This window comes from Aplysia californica, unplaced genomic scaffold (genome assembly GCF_000002075.1).
Source record: "Aplysia californica isolate F4 #8 unplaced genomic scaffold, AplCal3.0 scaffold00937, whole genome shotgun sequence".
Lineage (NCBI taxonomy): Eukaryota > Metazoa > Mollusca > Gastropoda > Aplysiida > Aplysiidae > Aplysia > Aplysia californica.
The window spans coordinates 67,126-84,520 of record NW_004798207.1 but is presented as its reverse complement, the minus strand read 5'-3'; the positions used below and the strand labels follow the sequence as shown (position 1 = coordinate 84,520).

The window sequence follows — 17,395 nt, the reverse complement described above, 5'->3', positions numbered from 1 at the left end:
AAGTGACAAACACGTCTTCAACGAGGCAGGCGAGTTCGTGGCCCCCACTGTCCACATCCTCATCTCCAAATCTGGCAACTGGACAGCCACAGGAGGCCTGGCCGACTCCGCTGGAGTTGTCTCCCCCTCGGAGCTTGACCAGCAGCTTGACCACGAGGAAAGACAACACCAGGCAAACAACAGCTTCCCGGAGGCCAGAGTGTCCCTCACCATCACCAGCCAGCAGCAGCAGCAACTGGTACTGTGTCGGCCTACTTAAGGGGGGGGGGGGTTACACCTGAAGGCTATCTCGCTAATTACTTGACCGAATTTTACCAAATTTCACACATATAACAAGCATAGTAAGGAGTCTTAAAAACTGTCATCAAATTTGAGAAAAACGTTTCATTTCCATGGATACGGAGGCCATATTGGATTTTGTTGACATGTCTTACGTAATGAATACCGCACTTACTGCTCATGGAAATTGATTGGTTTCGAACCGCTGGTGGGGAAGTTTTTTAATGTTGTTGTTGGTGGGGTTTTAAAAAATCTTCTGGCTTAAAAAAAAATGATTAATAGCGTCTCCGTCTGTCCGTTGGGATGTTGTATCCCACACAACCCAGGTCGGCCCTGACAAGCGCCACTGGTAGGTCCTACTTATACATTTTACTTTCCCTTCGATGTTCCTCTCTGTTTTACTTTTCCCTGGTACTAAATCATATGGCATATTTATTGTGTCAATGTGCTTCTCTGTATGCAAAAAAAGGCAGAGTCGAAGTCGAAGCAGTCTGCGTCTTGCCTGCCCTAAATCTGAAAGAATGTTGCTGTCAAAAAGTGCGCACATGATGAATTTGTATGGTGTTAGTATGAATGCGTTTTTTATCTCCTATGTACGCCTTGGGCCTATGTTGTGGGGGAAAGGCGGGATACAAATGCTCTTCTTCTTATTATTATTATTAAATTGAGTCGAATGGGCCGTAAAACACAACAGTAGTTAGTTACACTCACCCACAAACCTCCGCCTGCTAGTGTGCTATATCCTGGGATTTCTTGGGCTGCACCCCGTGGTCTAAATTGTGGCGATGGTGGTGTGAAACATAATTTACAATAAACTGTAAGCCGACAGTATCAAACCTATTTTCCCCCCCCCCCCGAGTGATAGACACTCGAAACATTCAGAGAATTGCATTAGAAAAAGTTTTTTTTTTTGGTGTGTTTTACGGCGCCCGCAATTGAGATCTATATGGCTATATTGGCGCGCGGGACACATTAAGTAAGCATTATCAGTCTGATATGACTTAATTTTGAATTTTGCCCGGGTGGCGGCCGGAGTTTACTCGTATCGGTTTTAAGACCACCATGAGATTTTTGTTAACGCACGCAACTAGCACATCAGACCTCCGAGATTTTTTGCCCACATCCAAGAAGGTTAAGTGTCAGACTTTATCTACCTTGAGATCAGGGGTGTGGCTGAAAGACAGCAGTAAGGAGCCGGGGAGTAGCAGCACAGAAGCTGCAGAAAGAGTCTGAAGTGCAGAGGAGGAAGCAAAGGGGGGGGGGGGGGCAGAAAGTGAAAACGACAGCAGACGACAGAATCCGGTTAGTTTTAGAGAGCAGGAAAGGAGGTGAAAGTGAAAGGAGAAATTTTCAGAGAAGAAAATTTTCCGTCGCTGTCAGATATCGAGCCCGGGACCTATTGAATAATAAGCGAATATCATACCTTTAGATCACGAGAGTTTGACAATTGGTGAGCCAAATGTCTCAAAACTAGGTACATAATGGACTGAGCACACAGAACTTTGTAAGTTTAGGGTAGCAATTTTTCCAACAATAGTTGTCCTCTGACGCCACATATCACATAGTTCATCAAGTGTTTTCCACGGTTCGACAAGACTGACTCTGTCAAAAGCTCTCCCCTGATCTATGAAGACAATTCTGTTTCAGGCCGTGGCAAAAGCTGACCGGCGCACAGTTATGAAACTGACCGGCACAGAGGCACAAGGTGGGGACAGCAAGGGTCAAGACTAGTGACGTCATCAGAACCTTACTGTCCACCTGGGCCTGTCTCACTCACTGAGTCCTGGGAGGGAAGGAAAGTGCGTCTGCCTGTGTGTGTTGGAGACGTGTGGTTCAGTTCGATTTCAACATATATATATCATGTAATATGTATTTATATGCATGAATAAATTCATCGCTTGCAAACATTTACACATGCCCCCTTATTATATATTTGTGTAAATATTTTTCTGATGTTCAGGTAAAAGTCGTTCTCGTTTTTATAGGTGTTTTACGGTACTTCCAACACAATCAGGCCATATAGGTGTTACAAGAGAAATTAAAAAAAACACAAAAAAAGAGGAGAGATAAGGACGATAGATGCATGATAGTGATAAGAAAGAAGGAGCAAACCACACCAGAGCATCCGCCAACCACTCACACGGAAAACTCGATTTGGATGCACCACTTACTACATGAACAAAACGATTGCAGCTATTTCACTAGATCACGAAAATGATGACAACCACTTCACAAACTTGGTCAAAAGAAGAAATACGATGGGGGTTCAAGAAGTCTCTGTGTACTAAATTATGAAGGAATAAAGATAGAGCTTTGCAACTTGGCACACATAGGCTACTTTCATTAGTTTCTCTAACCAACCACAGGTACCAGTACAATGTGAAGGAGAATATATATATATATATATATATATATACATTTCTTTTCGACAGAAAGACGGTAGAAACATTTCTGAACAAATTTGTTAACAAAGATGAAATGAAGACATCAAACAAAATAAGGTCGACATTCTTGGCTTTTTATTGAGAAACCAAGACAAAGGTCCAAAATGTTGTGAACAACAAACTGCCAAACAGCCAGGTCACTTCACAGATTGCCCTACACATTATACATTTGGTTGCCAGCGGCACGAAAACATTTCCGAAATGTTGCCAGACTTAATTAAAAAACGTCAGCATTTCAGATCCCGATGTGTTTCATTGCCAGTTTGTTGATGTACATGGCTGACGGGTGGAGAGGAAAAAACATCAAACAATGGAGGGAATTACTTGAAAGCAAGATTCAGGTAACATAGCACAAACATAATAGGCTATATAATATATATATTACGACAACTGAAAAACTTTTAAATTCACAGGACAACATGTTGTTGATGCTCCAGGAGGTTGAAAAAAACTTGAAGAATTTTCTAAACTACAACTAACGTGCGAACATTCAGATGGTTTCAGACACTGATGGGCCATTGGCCACCTCTCATGAAGCGATTATATCGCAGCGGCTAAAAACCCTTTAATAAAAGTATCAAAGACCACCGCAACTCAAATTTCGTGTTGATGTTTCATGCGTTTCTCTTCATTGAATTTGTACACCATTTATTGAGATGATGTACTGCACCCTGCTTTACAACGAAGTAAAAAAAAATATTTGGTTTTAGAAAATTTTGGCAGACACTATCAATATATTTTTACTGGCTTAAAGCGAAGATACCCAACCAGACGATAAAACAAAGACAGCTGTGAACATAAAGCATCAAAACATGTATCAACATCAGAACTCTTCAACTGAAAAAATATTCAACTCTTTAGGATACAAAGCTGATTTAAAAAAAACAAAAACAGCTTTCTACAGTGATCTCATTCCCAGTCCATAGCTTAGTTGTCAACTACCGACCTTTGCCGCTGCCCATCTCATAGTGAGGCTTATTTCCTTCCGAGTCTTTCACTTTCTGAAGGCAACCAGCACCACATTCTCTACACAGAGAAATTCCAAGCCACCAGTTTTTTCTTTGGGTTGTTGTTTGTTGCTCGCCACATAAGACTCATCTATATATCAATTATTATATATATATATTGCAAAATGAAAAAGGTTCCAGTTTTTCATCTGTGCCCCTTGACAATAACGGGCAACAACAACAAAAAACCCCAACAACTTTCAATGAAATAATTTATTTAAAAAGAAACTAGTCTAACTGTAAACACAATGTTGACACACCATTGTTAGTTATACATGTACTGTTTTGAGATTAAAAGTAATACTATTTTGAAATTTTAAATAAATGAAGCAACGTCCATAGAAAGCCCTCAGCCTTTCACCGAACCTCCAAATCAGGAGTTTAGAGACAATGCTTGTTGTAAAAGTAAAAGGAGATTTGGATACACATCAGTCACAGCTCCACCAACGGGTCTCCGTCTGAAGTGTCTATAGATCAGCTGTGACAACCTCCGAAATCACAATATAGCGCAAACCCTTACCCAAAGCCCCCGCACACAGCCACATTTACCAGCAGAATTCAGCAAAAGTATAGACGCCCTTACACCCTTTAGCACCAACTCAATGATTTGTGCGTCCTTAGTCAATTTATTTTGACAACAAGTGCCATTATAACTTACATGTTGTAGTAGATCATTGAGACTTGGGGATGGCAGCCGTAGGGCTCTGTCTTGATTTACTCCCTCCCTACTGTCTTCTGCTGACAAATTTGACCAATAACCTTCCGATACATTTGCATTGACAATACGCAGACGATATCCCTTCATTCCGTGCCATCCATCACAGCTCTCTCAAAGCAGGTCCGATGGAAAAATGGTCATAATCACATATCTGGATATTGTGGGGGTATCCAGTCTTGAAAATCTGCATATTCATTACTTCATTTTCGTTTAACTGTTGGTTGATTACTATAGATTGACTTCTCATTCAGTTAACAATACCAATAAATCAACAGTCAAACAGAGATGAAGTTAAAGAGTCTGCAAGATTTTAAAATTCACACCCTCACATTGTCCAGTTTATGACTACGTCCATTTGTTCCACTGTACCCACCACATCTTTCTCGCAGCTGTTTACGATTAAATGGATCATCACATTTCTGCGTTTACATGGCGCTGGGCTTGATGCCAAACACGAAATAGGTGGATACCACGGCCGTCAGGGCCATCACAAAGTAGCCAGATTTGTACAGGGTCTTCAGGCCGAATCCATAGCCCCCGTCCCATGCCTGGTTGGACAAAGATAAAAAAACAATAATTGTTTATTATTATTATTATTATTATTATTCTCCAAACAGGCTGGGGAAGGAAAAAAACGAACAACCAGCATACATCAGAAGGAAGAATAAACCTTCAGTTGTTCATTTAAGTTTTATTTTGTAAAATGTAATGTAAGGATAATCTGCTTGTGTACCCCTCCCCCCCCCCCCCCCCAAAAAAAAATTTAAAATCAAAAGTTTGTGCGGGGGAAAAAAATGATTTGTCAAACTTCATCCTCCAATTACAATTACACTACTTCTGAGTGTTCTTTCCCTTCGTGAGTGTAACTTTCTACCCAGTTGCTTAACTCACTGAAGACTGATGAAGGATTTTACTATGTACAAGCACCGAAGGCTGAACGTTTTTGGCTTTTTTTTTCCAAAATTATAAAAAAATTTAACCACTTAACCAACTGCAATGGCCATAATCCAGAAGAACACAAGAACGATAAACATACCAAAGTACAAGTCTCTATCTGGGCTAGATTATTTGTCCTGATTTTTTAATAAAAAGATATAAAATTCAATGTTCAACAAATTTATGAATAAGAAAATAAGGAGGCTCCGTGTAGACAGTCACAGCAATTTACAACACAAACAATCTTAGCAGTCACTAAACTAAAAATGCTCTGGATCACAAAGTTATCGACTGATTTGCGGGAATTTTTGCGTGGAACAAAACAAATAGCAACGCAAACATTTTAGCTGGATCCTGTGCTTTTAGTTTTAGCGGCATGTATATAGAGGCTATCTGCGATAATGACGATCCCGCGTTTTCCAGGGGAACCATCTCACAGAACTGACGGGCCATCCCATGTTTTTAACAGGAAACATCTTCAGTGAGTTTAAGTTTAGTCAAATCCCTATTCGATATAATTTAATATATTTGAGGGATTGAGGGATTGCGCTGGCTAGTGCACACAATATCAAAACTGATCTCTGCCTTACTTCATAAAATTTGCCTCAGTCGAGGTCCATTAGGGTCTACTGTATTCCACACAAACAAACACAAGATCTGACTCCACAACGTACGGTATAGTAGTCTTCTGTTCGGCTGTTTTCAAACAAGTTTGATCCTGGAAGATCTCATCGAATTGAGCCAAAAGACTTTGGCAGTTTTTGCCCCTCCATGAAGGGAAACTGTGCTGACCTCAAATCTATCAAACAACATCAAATGGAGATTTGACGAGACTTTCTGCACTGTGAACTGGGTTTAGGCGAAGCAGGCAAGGAGGTAAGTGTCGAGTTCTAATCCAAAGGGAGCAAATATACATAACTTTTTAAATAAAACTTTGTGAGTTCAGATTAATTTTTTTTAGCAGAGGGTTTTACGGCGCTCGCAACTGCATAAGGTCATATAAGTGTCAAGGGGAGGGTGTCAACAGAGAAGCCTTTACAGGGAATCACACAATCAGACTTCCTTTGCTCACTTCTCTAGCTTCAACAGCACAAGTTCTGCTTCGACTATCAAGGCACCCCGGAAATAGCGGGTCACAGGAGTGTGACAAACATACAAAAGAAGTAGAGGAAAAATGACAATAGTAAGGATTAGGAAAGAAAAAGCAGCAGTTCACTGTTGTAGATCAGGCACAGTTATGAGCATGACATGATGAGTCAGCCCAATTACAATTCTACTGTGCATGAACTAGAAATGTCCCCCCTTTGGGAATGTCCGAAAGACACTTCAGTCAGTGGCATTGCCCCGCGGGGAATGGCCTAAAGACACTTCAGTCAGTGGCACTGCCCTGGGGGGTCACTACAGTCAGTGGCACTGCCCCGGGGGGGTGTGAGTTCAGAGATGGATATTTACACCCACAAATTCTTCACCTACAAATCTTTCTATTGCTGGCAATGTGTAAAAGCAGAAAGAATGAGTGAATGAAAGAAAGGAGGAAATTGGCACAAAAAGTTCCCTATGATGGCTGGCCAGATTTTGATCAATTCGCAGGTAAAAATGTATTGCAGACCAACCCGCAATGAATGCATAGCTGGAAAATGACTGATTGCAAGAAATGCACAATATGGTAGGTTTTATAACATTAACCTATTGTCGAGAGAATTACAGTCAATATCCGTAGCTCATACATGATGATACGAAGGCGAGTACGGACCCTCAGCCACGTAATTTCGGTAGCCCTACAATATCGCACTTTTTTAACAGATAGAGTTGATAATGATTCGGGAGCAAGTGCGGATTTCTGTAAAAATACGGAACACTGAAAGCATGGATAGGAAAGAAGGAGCAAACGACACCAGAGCACCTGTCAATCAATAACAAGTGTTTACTTCACGAGAAAGAGACTCTCACCAAATGCCTGATGCCGTTGAGGAAGTGGTAAGTGACGGGGAAGGCGAAGATGTACTTGAGGCCGTAGACGATAACGGGGGCCAGGCTCAGGTTCTTGAGCAGCTCCAGGTTGTCCTTGAAGTCTCCGGGAACGCACAGGAGGATGATGGACGTGCCGCAGATCACTGATAGAGGGGGGAGGAAGAGGGTAGGGGGTTAGGTAGGTAGGTAGGTAGGTAGGTGGGTATTTCATTCCGTGCTTTAGGCAAATGGCCCACAACCCATATACTGCAGTACTCTTGACAAAACGTCTTTCTCTTATTTACTGCAATTTTGAGAAATCCGCAACTTTCGATTTTCTTATAACATCTGTTGAGCACAGGTAATAACATTTCTCTTCAGGGTGCGAGATCAAACGTAGATGTACAGTGCAAAATAGTTTAAATATTATAAGAAAAACTAAAAAAGTTGATTTCACGAAACCGCTGTGAATAAAAAAAAGGTGTTTTGTCAACGTACCGAGGTATAAAGCATACACATTTTACTGATGAGGCCTCCGTTTGAGATTGAGTAGAGAAAAGCACAACGACACAATAACAGTATGTAATGTAGGGATGAAACAAGAGAGATAGATGCAATAGAGGGAAAGAAAAGATGAAAGACCAACCAGTTTGTTTTGTAGAGGTCTTACGGCACTCGTAACTGCATGAGGTCATTTGAGCGCCAAGGGGTGGATGTCAACAGAGAAGTCCTTACAGGGAATCAGACTTACTCTGCTCACCTCTTTAGCTTCAACAGCACAAAGTCTGCTTCGACTATCAAGGCACCCCGGAAATAGTGGGTCACAAGAGTGTGACAAACATACAAAAGAAGTAGAGGGAAAATATGAAAATGACGATGGTAAGGATTAGGAAAGGCACAGTTCTGAGCATGATATCGATGAATCAGCCCATTTACAATTCTACTTTGCATAAGAACATGTTAATGCCGCCCTTTTGGGAATGGTCTAAAGACACTTCAGTCAGTGGCACCACCCCGAGGGGGTACACCAACCAGTGGCTCCCTCCAACCACCTGCGAGACTTCAGTCAAATAGCATATAAATTATAAATGTCAAGATTGGGGAGGGTAGGGTTGGAGAGAGATAGAGAAAGATGAGTGGTTAAGTGGGACTGGGACTGTGGCGATGACACATGTCTCTCTGTGTGTGTGTGTGAGTGTAGGTCTGTGTGCGCGCGCGCATACACATACGCGAGAGTATGTGTGAGGGAGCATGGGTATTTATGTGAAAAATGAGAACAGATGCCACTTTAAAAATCTGCATCATCAACATGGCAGGTCCAGCTTAACAAAATGACAAAACAAATAAAGAGACTGACCACAGAAGAGTACTACCGGTCCAATACAAGGAGGAATTTACTCACCAACTTGCATGGCCACACCTGTCACTCGATGCGTCAGTGAGGTCATCATTGCGAGATGAGGTCTGATAATGGAGAAAAATTTGTGGTTACGTTTTGATATGGTAAAAACCCACATATATGTACATAGCTGTATTCACAATTATTTTTTAAAGGCAATGATGAAACACACCAATCACATCAAACTCTATAAAATATCCTTAACGCAGTAGATAAATAAAATGAAATTTTAAAAAGAAATAAAGACTCCAAAAGTTTGTCTGCCATATCATAAACCATTCTTTCCCCAATATATGCTTGGGAAACAATTTTAATAAATTGTAATATGACACACAATCAGACAATCAACCAGAGCCATTCCCTTCTTTCGTCTTTTTACAAATGCTTTTATAGTCAAACTTCAGTTCTCCATCTATTAAAATAACAATATTATACAACTAAAAGAATAGGTGAACATTGACTCTTACGAGCTTAAAAGAACAAAATAAGCCACAATTAAACTCCAACTAGCTCAAATAATCACCCGTACAAGACAAGCTCTTACACAAACAACCCCTTCCAAGTCCCACCTTGAGTACCTATCTATTTAATTTATAAATAACACTGACTAAGAGAAAGACCTGTCTCAGATGACAATGGGTGTTCGTCTTGGACAGACATGAGTGTATTCAGAGTCATAGAATATTTTGAGGAGTTGGCAAAGCTAAAACCAGCATTTTCCAAACATTGCTTTTGTGGCACGGATGAAAGAAGTTGTCATTTTGCAACTGACCTAGATTGAGATCAACTATCCTGCACTTGTATATATAGCATAGCTGGATTTTTTTCACTCTTTGTCTCTACTCTGACAAAGTTTGTCTGTTTGAAATAGAGCTTCGCAAAGTTCTTCAATGTGTGTGTTTTGGACTCATCTTTCCCACCCTAAAGCTGCAGGTGATGGCAAGATTTATGCTGTGTGCTGAAGTCTGAAATGCAAAAACAAGTAGCAACTGCCGAGCACGATGCACTGTCCGCACACTCTGATACTTAAGATTCCCGTTAAGTCAAAGCTCTCGGTACATACTTACTTGTACACTGTGAGGAATGGGGACAGGGGGCGTTTAAGGGCACGGTTGCGGGCCCAGAAGCGACTCATCTCTTCATACGCTGTTGTGGCCTTGTTTGACCTGACAGGATTAAAATTGTACAGCAAGAGGGATACATTTTGTGTAAGGCAATAGAAACAACCATGTACCCACCTAGTTTTATGACCTAGATCCTCTGCAGGCTAATATTGATAATATATATATATCAACTTAAACTATTTTTTGACATAATGATTTTAAAATATTCTACACACTGCGACTTTTATACACCACTGGCATCTGACGTGTGAGGGGAAAACTCAAAGCCTTGCCTACAAAAGATTTGAGTTCAATTCTTGAGTGGGGAAACACATTTTTTTTGGAAGTGTCTGCATGTCTCTCCACTTTGATTAATATATATATATATATGTCCCATCAACAGATTCAAATACCCTAACCTAAGATGGTCCTGACAAGGTAAGTCAAAAAGGTGTGTCTCTAAAATGATCTCAATACATTCTGTCGATGGGAGTGTAAAACATTTATTATACCAAAGTTCTTTTTCCAACAACAAAAGATATACATGTATGTACTTACAATAGTAAAATAAAATAAAGAAAGTTTTATTGAAAACAACGATGACTTTTTCTATGGGCTTCGTTCCAGGAGCTCACCCAATTTTAATTATGAAAACCAGACATTTTCTTCAAAGAAGAATCTCTTTATTAGTCTATAATAATTTTTACTGTGGCATACAAACATACTTTACAAAAAAATTAGCCTTACCTTCGTGCAGCCAATAATGGCATTTGCTTCAGAAGGCATGTCTGCCGACCTAAGGACCTGAGAGGAAAAAAACAACAAGAAAAGTTGTATTTGATATCAGAGGGAAAAAAAGGTCAATAAAATAAAATGATTCTGACTCAGAGATAAGAAACAAAAAGTCTAAAATAATTTGGAGAGAAAATTTTATACCAAAATTTTATTAAATTAGGCCTACTTTAGTTACAGAATAAAACTAGATCTAGATCTAGATTTAGTCTAGATCTAGATCTAGAATTTCTCTAGATATGAAATGATAGAAAGAAAGCGGTTGAAAAGAAAAGAGTCGAGATCATATATAAATGTTCAATAAGACAAGAAGAGGCAAACAAAAAAGACTCAATCATTTCCCATGAATACAAATAAAAGAGTTGTGGGGGAGAGGAAGGGGGTAGCCTAATTTTTACAGTCAGAGAAAGACAGCAGAGTTCAAGAAAAGTGGCTCCTTCAAGCCTTGACTTGAGTTGTGGTTGGAATGAAAAGAAACCGGTTAAAAAGGAATGATGAGTATAGTCCAGTCTCAAATCTATAGTAACCCAGCAATAGGTGGGTGTTTTTTTTAAGTGGTTACGGCAGGATATATCTATTTTATAGGGCTAACTCATCAAACGGAGAAAGCTAAGAAGTTGAAGGTTAAGGTCACTCAACCGTCATTGGCTTTCACAAGGGTTTGTTGACCCACATCGCTCCAGGCAGGTGTATGTGCACACTACAGGCCTTTACAATAAATAAAAAACCAAGGAACAACCTCAAATCTTAATGGTAATAAATCTATGCGACTGAATATGGATCCTACCGTAGACTCACCAACATTAAAACACAACAGGCACACATTTGACCGAAGAGAAGGGTCAGCTGTTAACAAAGCAGGAAAGGCGAAATTATCTCGGTTTCAGTACGAGTGAAGATCAGCTGTCTTCTCAGGCTCGGGTCAAGTCATTATTATAAGTTGTATTAACAAAAAAACAACAACTTAAAATAGAAAATAATCTAATGAGCTCTTTATTGCAACAAATATATTAATATACACGTTTAAATATTACAATGAAAGATTGTCTTGACCTACCTCACAAGCAACGCCATGTTGAATTATTTTTTAAAGACTTCCACAATGGAAAATAGAAAATACGAATCCAAGTAGGTGCGAAAAGTCGTTAGAATATTTTAGCGTTGTATATTTTTTCATCATAAAAGATTTGGCTTTTTATTTATTTATTTATTTAATTTATTAATTAATTTTTTTTATTTTTTTTTTTGGGGGGGGGGGGGGGGGGTGTTAAAATGAAAATATTTGTTTGCTTTCAGAAATTCTTTAGAAGAGCAAGAAAAGAACTCAAGAAGTAGGCCTAGATCTACATCGCAATGCCGCTTGATTGCATGGTGATCTTTGCACTATACATAGTACTAGGCTAGGCTAGGCTAGGCTACCTATTATTTATACCATGTATTTAAAAAATTCAAAGCACCCAGAAATCTAGATCTAATCAGATTTCCGCTGTCATGATAGACTGACCAAAAATTGAGATGCTTGTAAATTCTAATTTCACCCATTTTCCAACAAGGTAAATGAGAACAAATTACATTCATAAATCTCATAAATCGATACTTCGGTTACTTTTATTGTGCTTGGCAATATTATCTTCTTCCCAAGGAGTACTGTATCATCTGTATAGTACTCCTTACAGGTGTTTCCCCATATCAGACTAGCATCTGCGTTTGTTGCCATTTTTTGTCCAAAAGTTTCCAAAAGGCAAAAGTTGCCATAAAAGTTGCCATTAATTTTCAAGCTTTCTATATGTGACGACGTATAAAGCAATATTTTGATAGAGGTAATTATAATAAGCACCAGAATTACTTGTGCTCTGAGTATCATTTAATTGTAGCCACACAGAGTGTAAAAAAGGGAAAAAATAAAGGTTTCACCACAGAATGAAATCAAAATTAGAACAGCACATAAATAACCACAAAAATTAAGCAAATAAAGCGCGGCACGTGTCCACCTATCCGAAGATTGGCCGTTTTAACCCTAAACGAGTGTAATTCAAGAAAAAGTACGCCTACAGGATATTACAGGTAAATTATGAATCACACACAAGGGGCGTGTGTGCCAGTGTCAGTATTCGGTTTTGGTGGAGACACCTTCTAACATAACACATCTATATTTTTGAAAAGGTAGGAACAGTATCAAATTAAATGACATAGAGATATTCCGTACGCTATGTAAACACGCAAATTTAAAAAAAAAGAAAAACAACGTGCAGAACAATTTTTAAAAAAATTAACACATTAATAAAATAGAACTCAACAAAGAGGGAAAATAAAGACAAGCAGCAATATATAAAAAGTAATGTATATAATGTGTACTTATATTCTCCGCATGAAAATAACTACAGATGGACACGTTCAAAATTATCAAAATACGTTTTAGTATAGGTTATGAAATAGCTTTTCTTTTTTTTTATATGCTAAAATCGGTACCGTGATATGCAGACCAAAAAAATGCTAAAAATCGCGGCCACGACAAAATATTATATGAGGCTAGGCTGGGTATGAAAACACCTGCCAAGAACATATTTTGCGACTTGAACTAAGAACGAAGTAAAAGAACTCTTTAACTTTGAGGGTACTGTGAGTCTTAGAAGCAAACAAGCAGAAAGAAATTCGTGGAGTTGTACAACTTGCTTACTGCACTGCGTCAACACACCGACATGGCACTCGCTTTGAGGTGAGCTAAATAATAGTTTTTCTATTTGTGTATTAATATATTTGGTCAGAATCTGTTTTATATGGAGGAAAATTTAGCTTCAGTATCCAGCAATTTGTTTCTTAACCGTAAAATGGTAAGAAAAGGACAGTAAAATTTCTTTTGAGGTTACACCACAACTGAGTTTGCTAGCGGACAAATGTCCCACAGAGTCAAAGTCAAGAAGAAGGAAAGAGGCTAAAGTTCTGTTTTCTTGCCCTAAAATGAGACATTTGCTCAATAATGACATTGCTATTACAATGGCACAATGGATGTTTCCACTGGAAGCATTTGGTGTAAAATTTACTAAAGTTTTGAAGTTTTGACAATGGAAAATGTGCTTGAAAAATGCACGTTGTTACGAAAGCAAGTTTATCTTGTAAATCTCAATCGAAGGGAAACAACCGAAGATAAAAGTATTTATAATTAGTAAATACGTATTACTTCCCTGTTTGTAACACTTTGCCAAGCTTGCTTGTCACTGGGAGTGATCTATAGGCCTATCCCTCAGCCTCAGTTTCAGCTGACAGGATATTGGGAGTGAGTGCAATATATAGGATTTTTTTTTTAAAATTCATATTTTAATTAACCTCATACCACAACATGATCAGGCTTGATTAACTTCAAGAAGATTGAAGACATGAGATGAAAACAAATTTTAAAAGAAGATGCCAACAATGTTATATAGATCTATAGTCTAGATCTACAGTTGAGTCTGTAGACATGCCTTAACGGAAACCTGTGTAAAATGGAAACCTGTCTTAACGGAATCTCCCGGCTCCCCCCTTGTCCTCTTTAATTACCTGCGTAAAACGGAAACCTGTCCAACACGGAAACGGAAAAAAAATCCTCTCCTTCCGAGGGTTTTATGTGTTTAAGACGGAAAATGCTTTGCCCAACCAGCCCTGATTTTAAACAAAACTCGCAAGTTTGGTTCCGCCGGCTCTAAACTTAACACCATACTGCCAGGCGAGGAAGGGGAGTAGGGGTGCAATTTGGGGGAAGATATTACCCCATCTACGTGAGCCCTGAGCGATGAAGAGGGTTGTGTGGAAGTGAAATCTCACAAGTGCCAGTGAAAGTGCTCGAGTGGCGCTCCAGTACGTAAACTTCCATTGATGGCCAGAGGTGTGAAATTGAAATTAGTTTAAACAATGCCTGCCGCCCTGATCGTACAGCCAGCCGAGAAAAGAGTTCCTCGAATCGTTGTTACATGGCACTGAGGGGTGGCATTGGTTGACTGTGCTTATTACTTATTACACAGATGGGTGGGGCTAAGGGTGGAAGCAAAGGAGATGTTCACATGTTTCTGTTTTTAATGGGCCAAACAGTGGTCCTATGAAATAAATTATAAATGCAAGCACTGGTGGTAACCTAATTATTGAATAAATAAGACTGACGCATGTCATTATCAGAGAGGATCTATGTATAGCAGCTGAGAGATGTGAAGTTTTGACCACTTGTGATTGCTTGCCGTCTGGATGAGCGACCCTTGATCCCACCAGCTGGGCCTTTGAACCCCCCCTCTCTCAAATCTTGTGGCTAAATTCCCCTGTCTAAGACATTATCATTATAAAATATCTAAGACGGAATTTTTTTGGGGCTCCCTTGCAATTCCGTCTTACACAGGTTCAACTGTATATATATATAAAGAAACGCCTTCTTTTTAAATTCATAGAAACTCTTTCATGTACTCTGATCTATCAGTGTTTATTTACTTACAGCTTGTGATATATATGTAATAATGGACATAAATTCACTGTGTTTTTCTCTCACTCTCAGGATTAGATGTTGGAAAAAAACATTTTACTTTTACTATTTCCAGGACTTTGGGAAGATCATGCTTGCTGAGGCAGCCATCATGCATTTTACCAAGAAGGTAAGAAAGGAATGCTGTAAGGACACACTCTGTAAGAAATACACTGCAACTAAACGAATATCTGAGGCGGCTCATAAATACTGTTGCACAGTAGTATGATGCACTTATTATGGTATTTGCCTTGTTCCTTGTAAACTTCTCAAATTGCTTTTTATTTACTCCACTCCTTCTCCCCTCTCTTAATTAAATCAATGTTTATGTTGAGTTATTTTCACTTTTATTTGACTTTAAACTTTAAGAAGGTAAAAAGATTTGTTTCCGGGGCTCTCGTGGCCTAGAGGTTAAGGTGTATGCCTCTCATTCAAAGGTCCCGGGTTCGAATCCGGGTAGTGATATGTAAAAACATATGGTGGTGGGTACGCAGTCCTTCCTGTAAAATGAGTGCTGGAGAGGGAGAGGACTTTGAGACAGCAGACTATTTGTTTCCCCACCCACCGGGTAGTGTTTGAAATGCACATTATAATGTAAACTAATGGCTGTGTTGAAAAGAATGCATTTTATTGAATAAATTGTAGGTATTTTTAGATGGAGCATGGTGTTGAGCAACATGCTGTACTAACAAAATTTCCACCGTTGATTTTAGTTTGTTTTGTTTTAGAGCACGGTAAAGTTGATCTTACTGTTACTTGTTTTGAACTATTTTGTCCTCAGGTCCACCCTGGCCACTCGTCCCTCGGCCTATGAAGAGATGAACACATACTGGGTGAAGAACCGTCAGTTGAACCGACCCCTGTCCCCTCACGTCACAGTGGTCCAGTAAGTGATGTTGTTACTTTTTTACACAGTGGTCCAGTAAGTGATGTTGTTACTTTTTTACACAGTGGTCCAGTAAGTGGTGTTGTTACTTTTTTACACAGTGGTCCAGTAAGTGGTGTTGTTACTTTTTTACAGTGGTCCAGTAAGTGGTGTTGTTACTTTTTTACAGTGGTCCAGTAAGTGGTGTTGTTACTTTTTTACAGTGGTCCAGTAAGTGGTGTTGTTACTTTTTTAGCCAGTGCTGTCATGCATGAGGCTTGAATGATTGCTGGTAGTACTAATTAAAAATATTGACTGCCCAGTTTGTAATGGGTGTAACTGCATGCTGAAACATAAGTTTTGGAGATCATGATGTTAGTGGCTTGAATAAAGGTATGTTGCAACAGATGGCAACCAAGTTTAAGTTGCAGTGGGCTTTTTTTTCTCTTAAAAAAAAAATTTTTTTTGAGAGAGCTTCAAAGTCTGTTTCGAATTGCTTGTATGACCCTATTTAGCGTCTCTAAAGGGTCCTCAAAAGCTTGTTTCTCCTGTTTAGGTATGGCATTCAATTTTTACATTCACTTACAATCGTTCTGTCAAATCTTCTGTCGGAATAAACTGTTGAAAAATAGATTGCGGATTGCGTTCTCCTCTCGCCCTCAGGTACCATGTGACAATGGTGGTCTCCATCACAAACCGTGTTGCGGCCGTAGCTTTGCAGGGAGGTAAGATCTTACTGCCGACTTCGCTTGTGTTGAAATTGTTTTAGTTGATCTTCGGTTAAGTTGATCTGTTTGTCAGGTCTCAGCACCACTTCTCCTTTATACAGGTCCCAACGGTTAAGTTGAAGTTAGGATGAGTTGATCTTTTTTTCACTCCCCTGACAATATTCACACTTCCATCATCGACTATTATTATTTTTATTATTATTATGTTGAGGATGATGATGATGATGATTATTATTATTATTTTTATAATTAATGTTATTATTATTTTGATTATAAGATAACTTTGGAAAATGAGACTGTTTCCCAAATAAATTATCCTTGAAATACCTTTTTTTCAAAAAGTAAAACGTTTGCTCTTTATGCTCAAAGTCGTATTATAGATCTACACCTTGCAGGTCAGTTTGAGAGTGATGGAAGCTGATGGCCTTTCACGATACAAGCTGAGAGCAAATGTATATCCCAAGGAAGTGGAGAAATATCTCAGCAGTCAAACACCCCTGAGATCTAGCAGGAGAATGCAAAGAAGAAGAATGGGGGAGGGGAGGCGGGGGGAATAATTTGGAGCTGCCCAGAATTCAAATCTTGTACTTCCTAATGGCAGACCAGACTTGCAAGTTGTAACCCTCTTGGCCACAGCTTCTCTGAGCTTTGAGAATGGAAAACTTCATATTTGTAATAACAGCCTTCAACA

General features: G+C 39.2%; 3 protein-coding genes across 3 annotated transcripts in view; 2 read left to right on the top strand and 1 right to left on the bottom strand.

Moving 5' to 3' along the window:
* The window catches only part of LOC101863627, an 8,196-nt gene extending 6,006 nt beyond the window's left edge, over positions 1 to 2,190 (top strand). Inside the window, exons 4-5 of the mRNA XM_035972980.1 lie at positions 4 to 238; positions 1,927 to 2,190. Coding sequence (XP_035828873.1) covers positions 4 to 238; positions 1,927 to 2,010 — 319 coding nt within the window. The 3' untranslated portion in view covers positions 2,011 to 2,190. The remainder of the gene's footprint in view (positions 1 to 3; positions 239 to 1,926) is intronic.
* Positions 2,191 to 2,779: 589 nt separating this feature from the next.
* Positions 2,780 to 11,738, bottom strand: LOC101861853 (succinate dehydrogenase cytochrome b560 subunit, mitochondrial). Its single transcript, XM_005110731.3, has 6 exons — positions 11,686 to 11,738; positions 10,584 to 10,640; positions 9,801 to 9,899; positions 8,737 to 8,798; positions 7,335 to 7,498; positions 2,780 to 4,996 (listed from the first exon to the last, which is right to left on the bottom strand). Exons 1-6 carry the CDS (start codon positions 11,700 to 11,702, stop codon positions 4,874 to 4,876), a joined length of 522 nt encoding a protein of 173 aa, XP_005110788.1. The 5' UTR covers positions 11,703 to 11,738; the 3' UTR covers positions 2,780 to 4,873.
* Positions 11,739 to 13,301: 1,563 nt separating this feature from the next.
* The window catches only part of LOC101863389 (succinate dehydrogenase cytochrome b560 subunit, mitochondrial), an 8,688-nt gene continuing 4,594 nt past the window's right edge, over positions 13,302 to 17,395 (top strand). The window contains exons 1-4 of the mRNA XM_013089370.2: positions 13,302 to 13,344; positions 15,188 to 15,241; positions 15,893 to 15,997; positions 16,640 to 16,701. Of these exons, the coding sequence (XP_012944824.1) occupies positions 13,328 to 13,344; positions 15,188 to 15,241; positions 15,893 to 15,997; positions 16,640 to 16,701 (238 nt within the window). The 5' untranslated portion in view covers positions 13,302 to 13,327. The remainder of the gene's footprint in view (positions 13,345 to 15,187; positions 15,242 to 15,892; positions 15,998 to 16,639; positions 16,702 to 17,395) is intronic.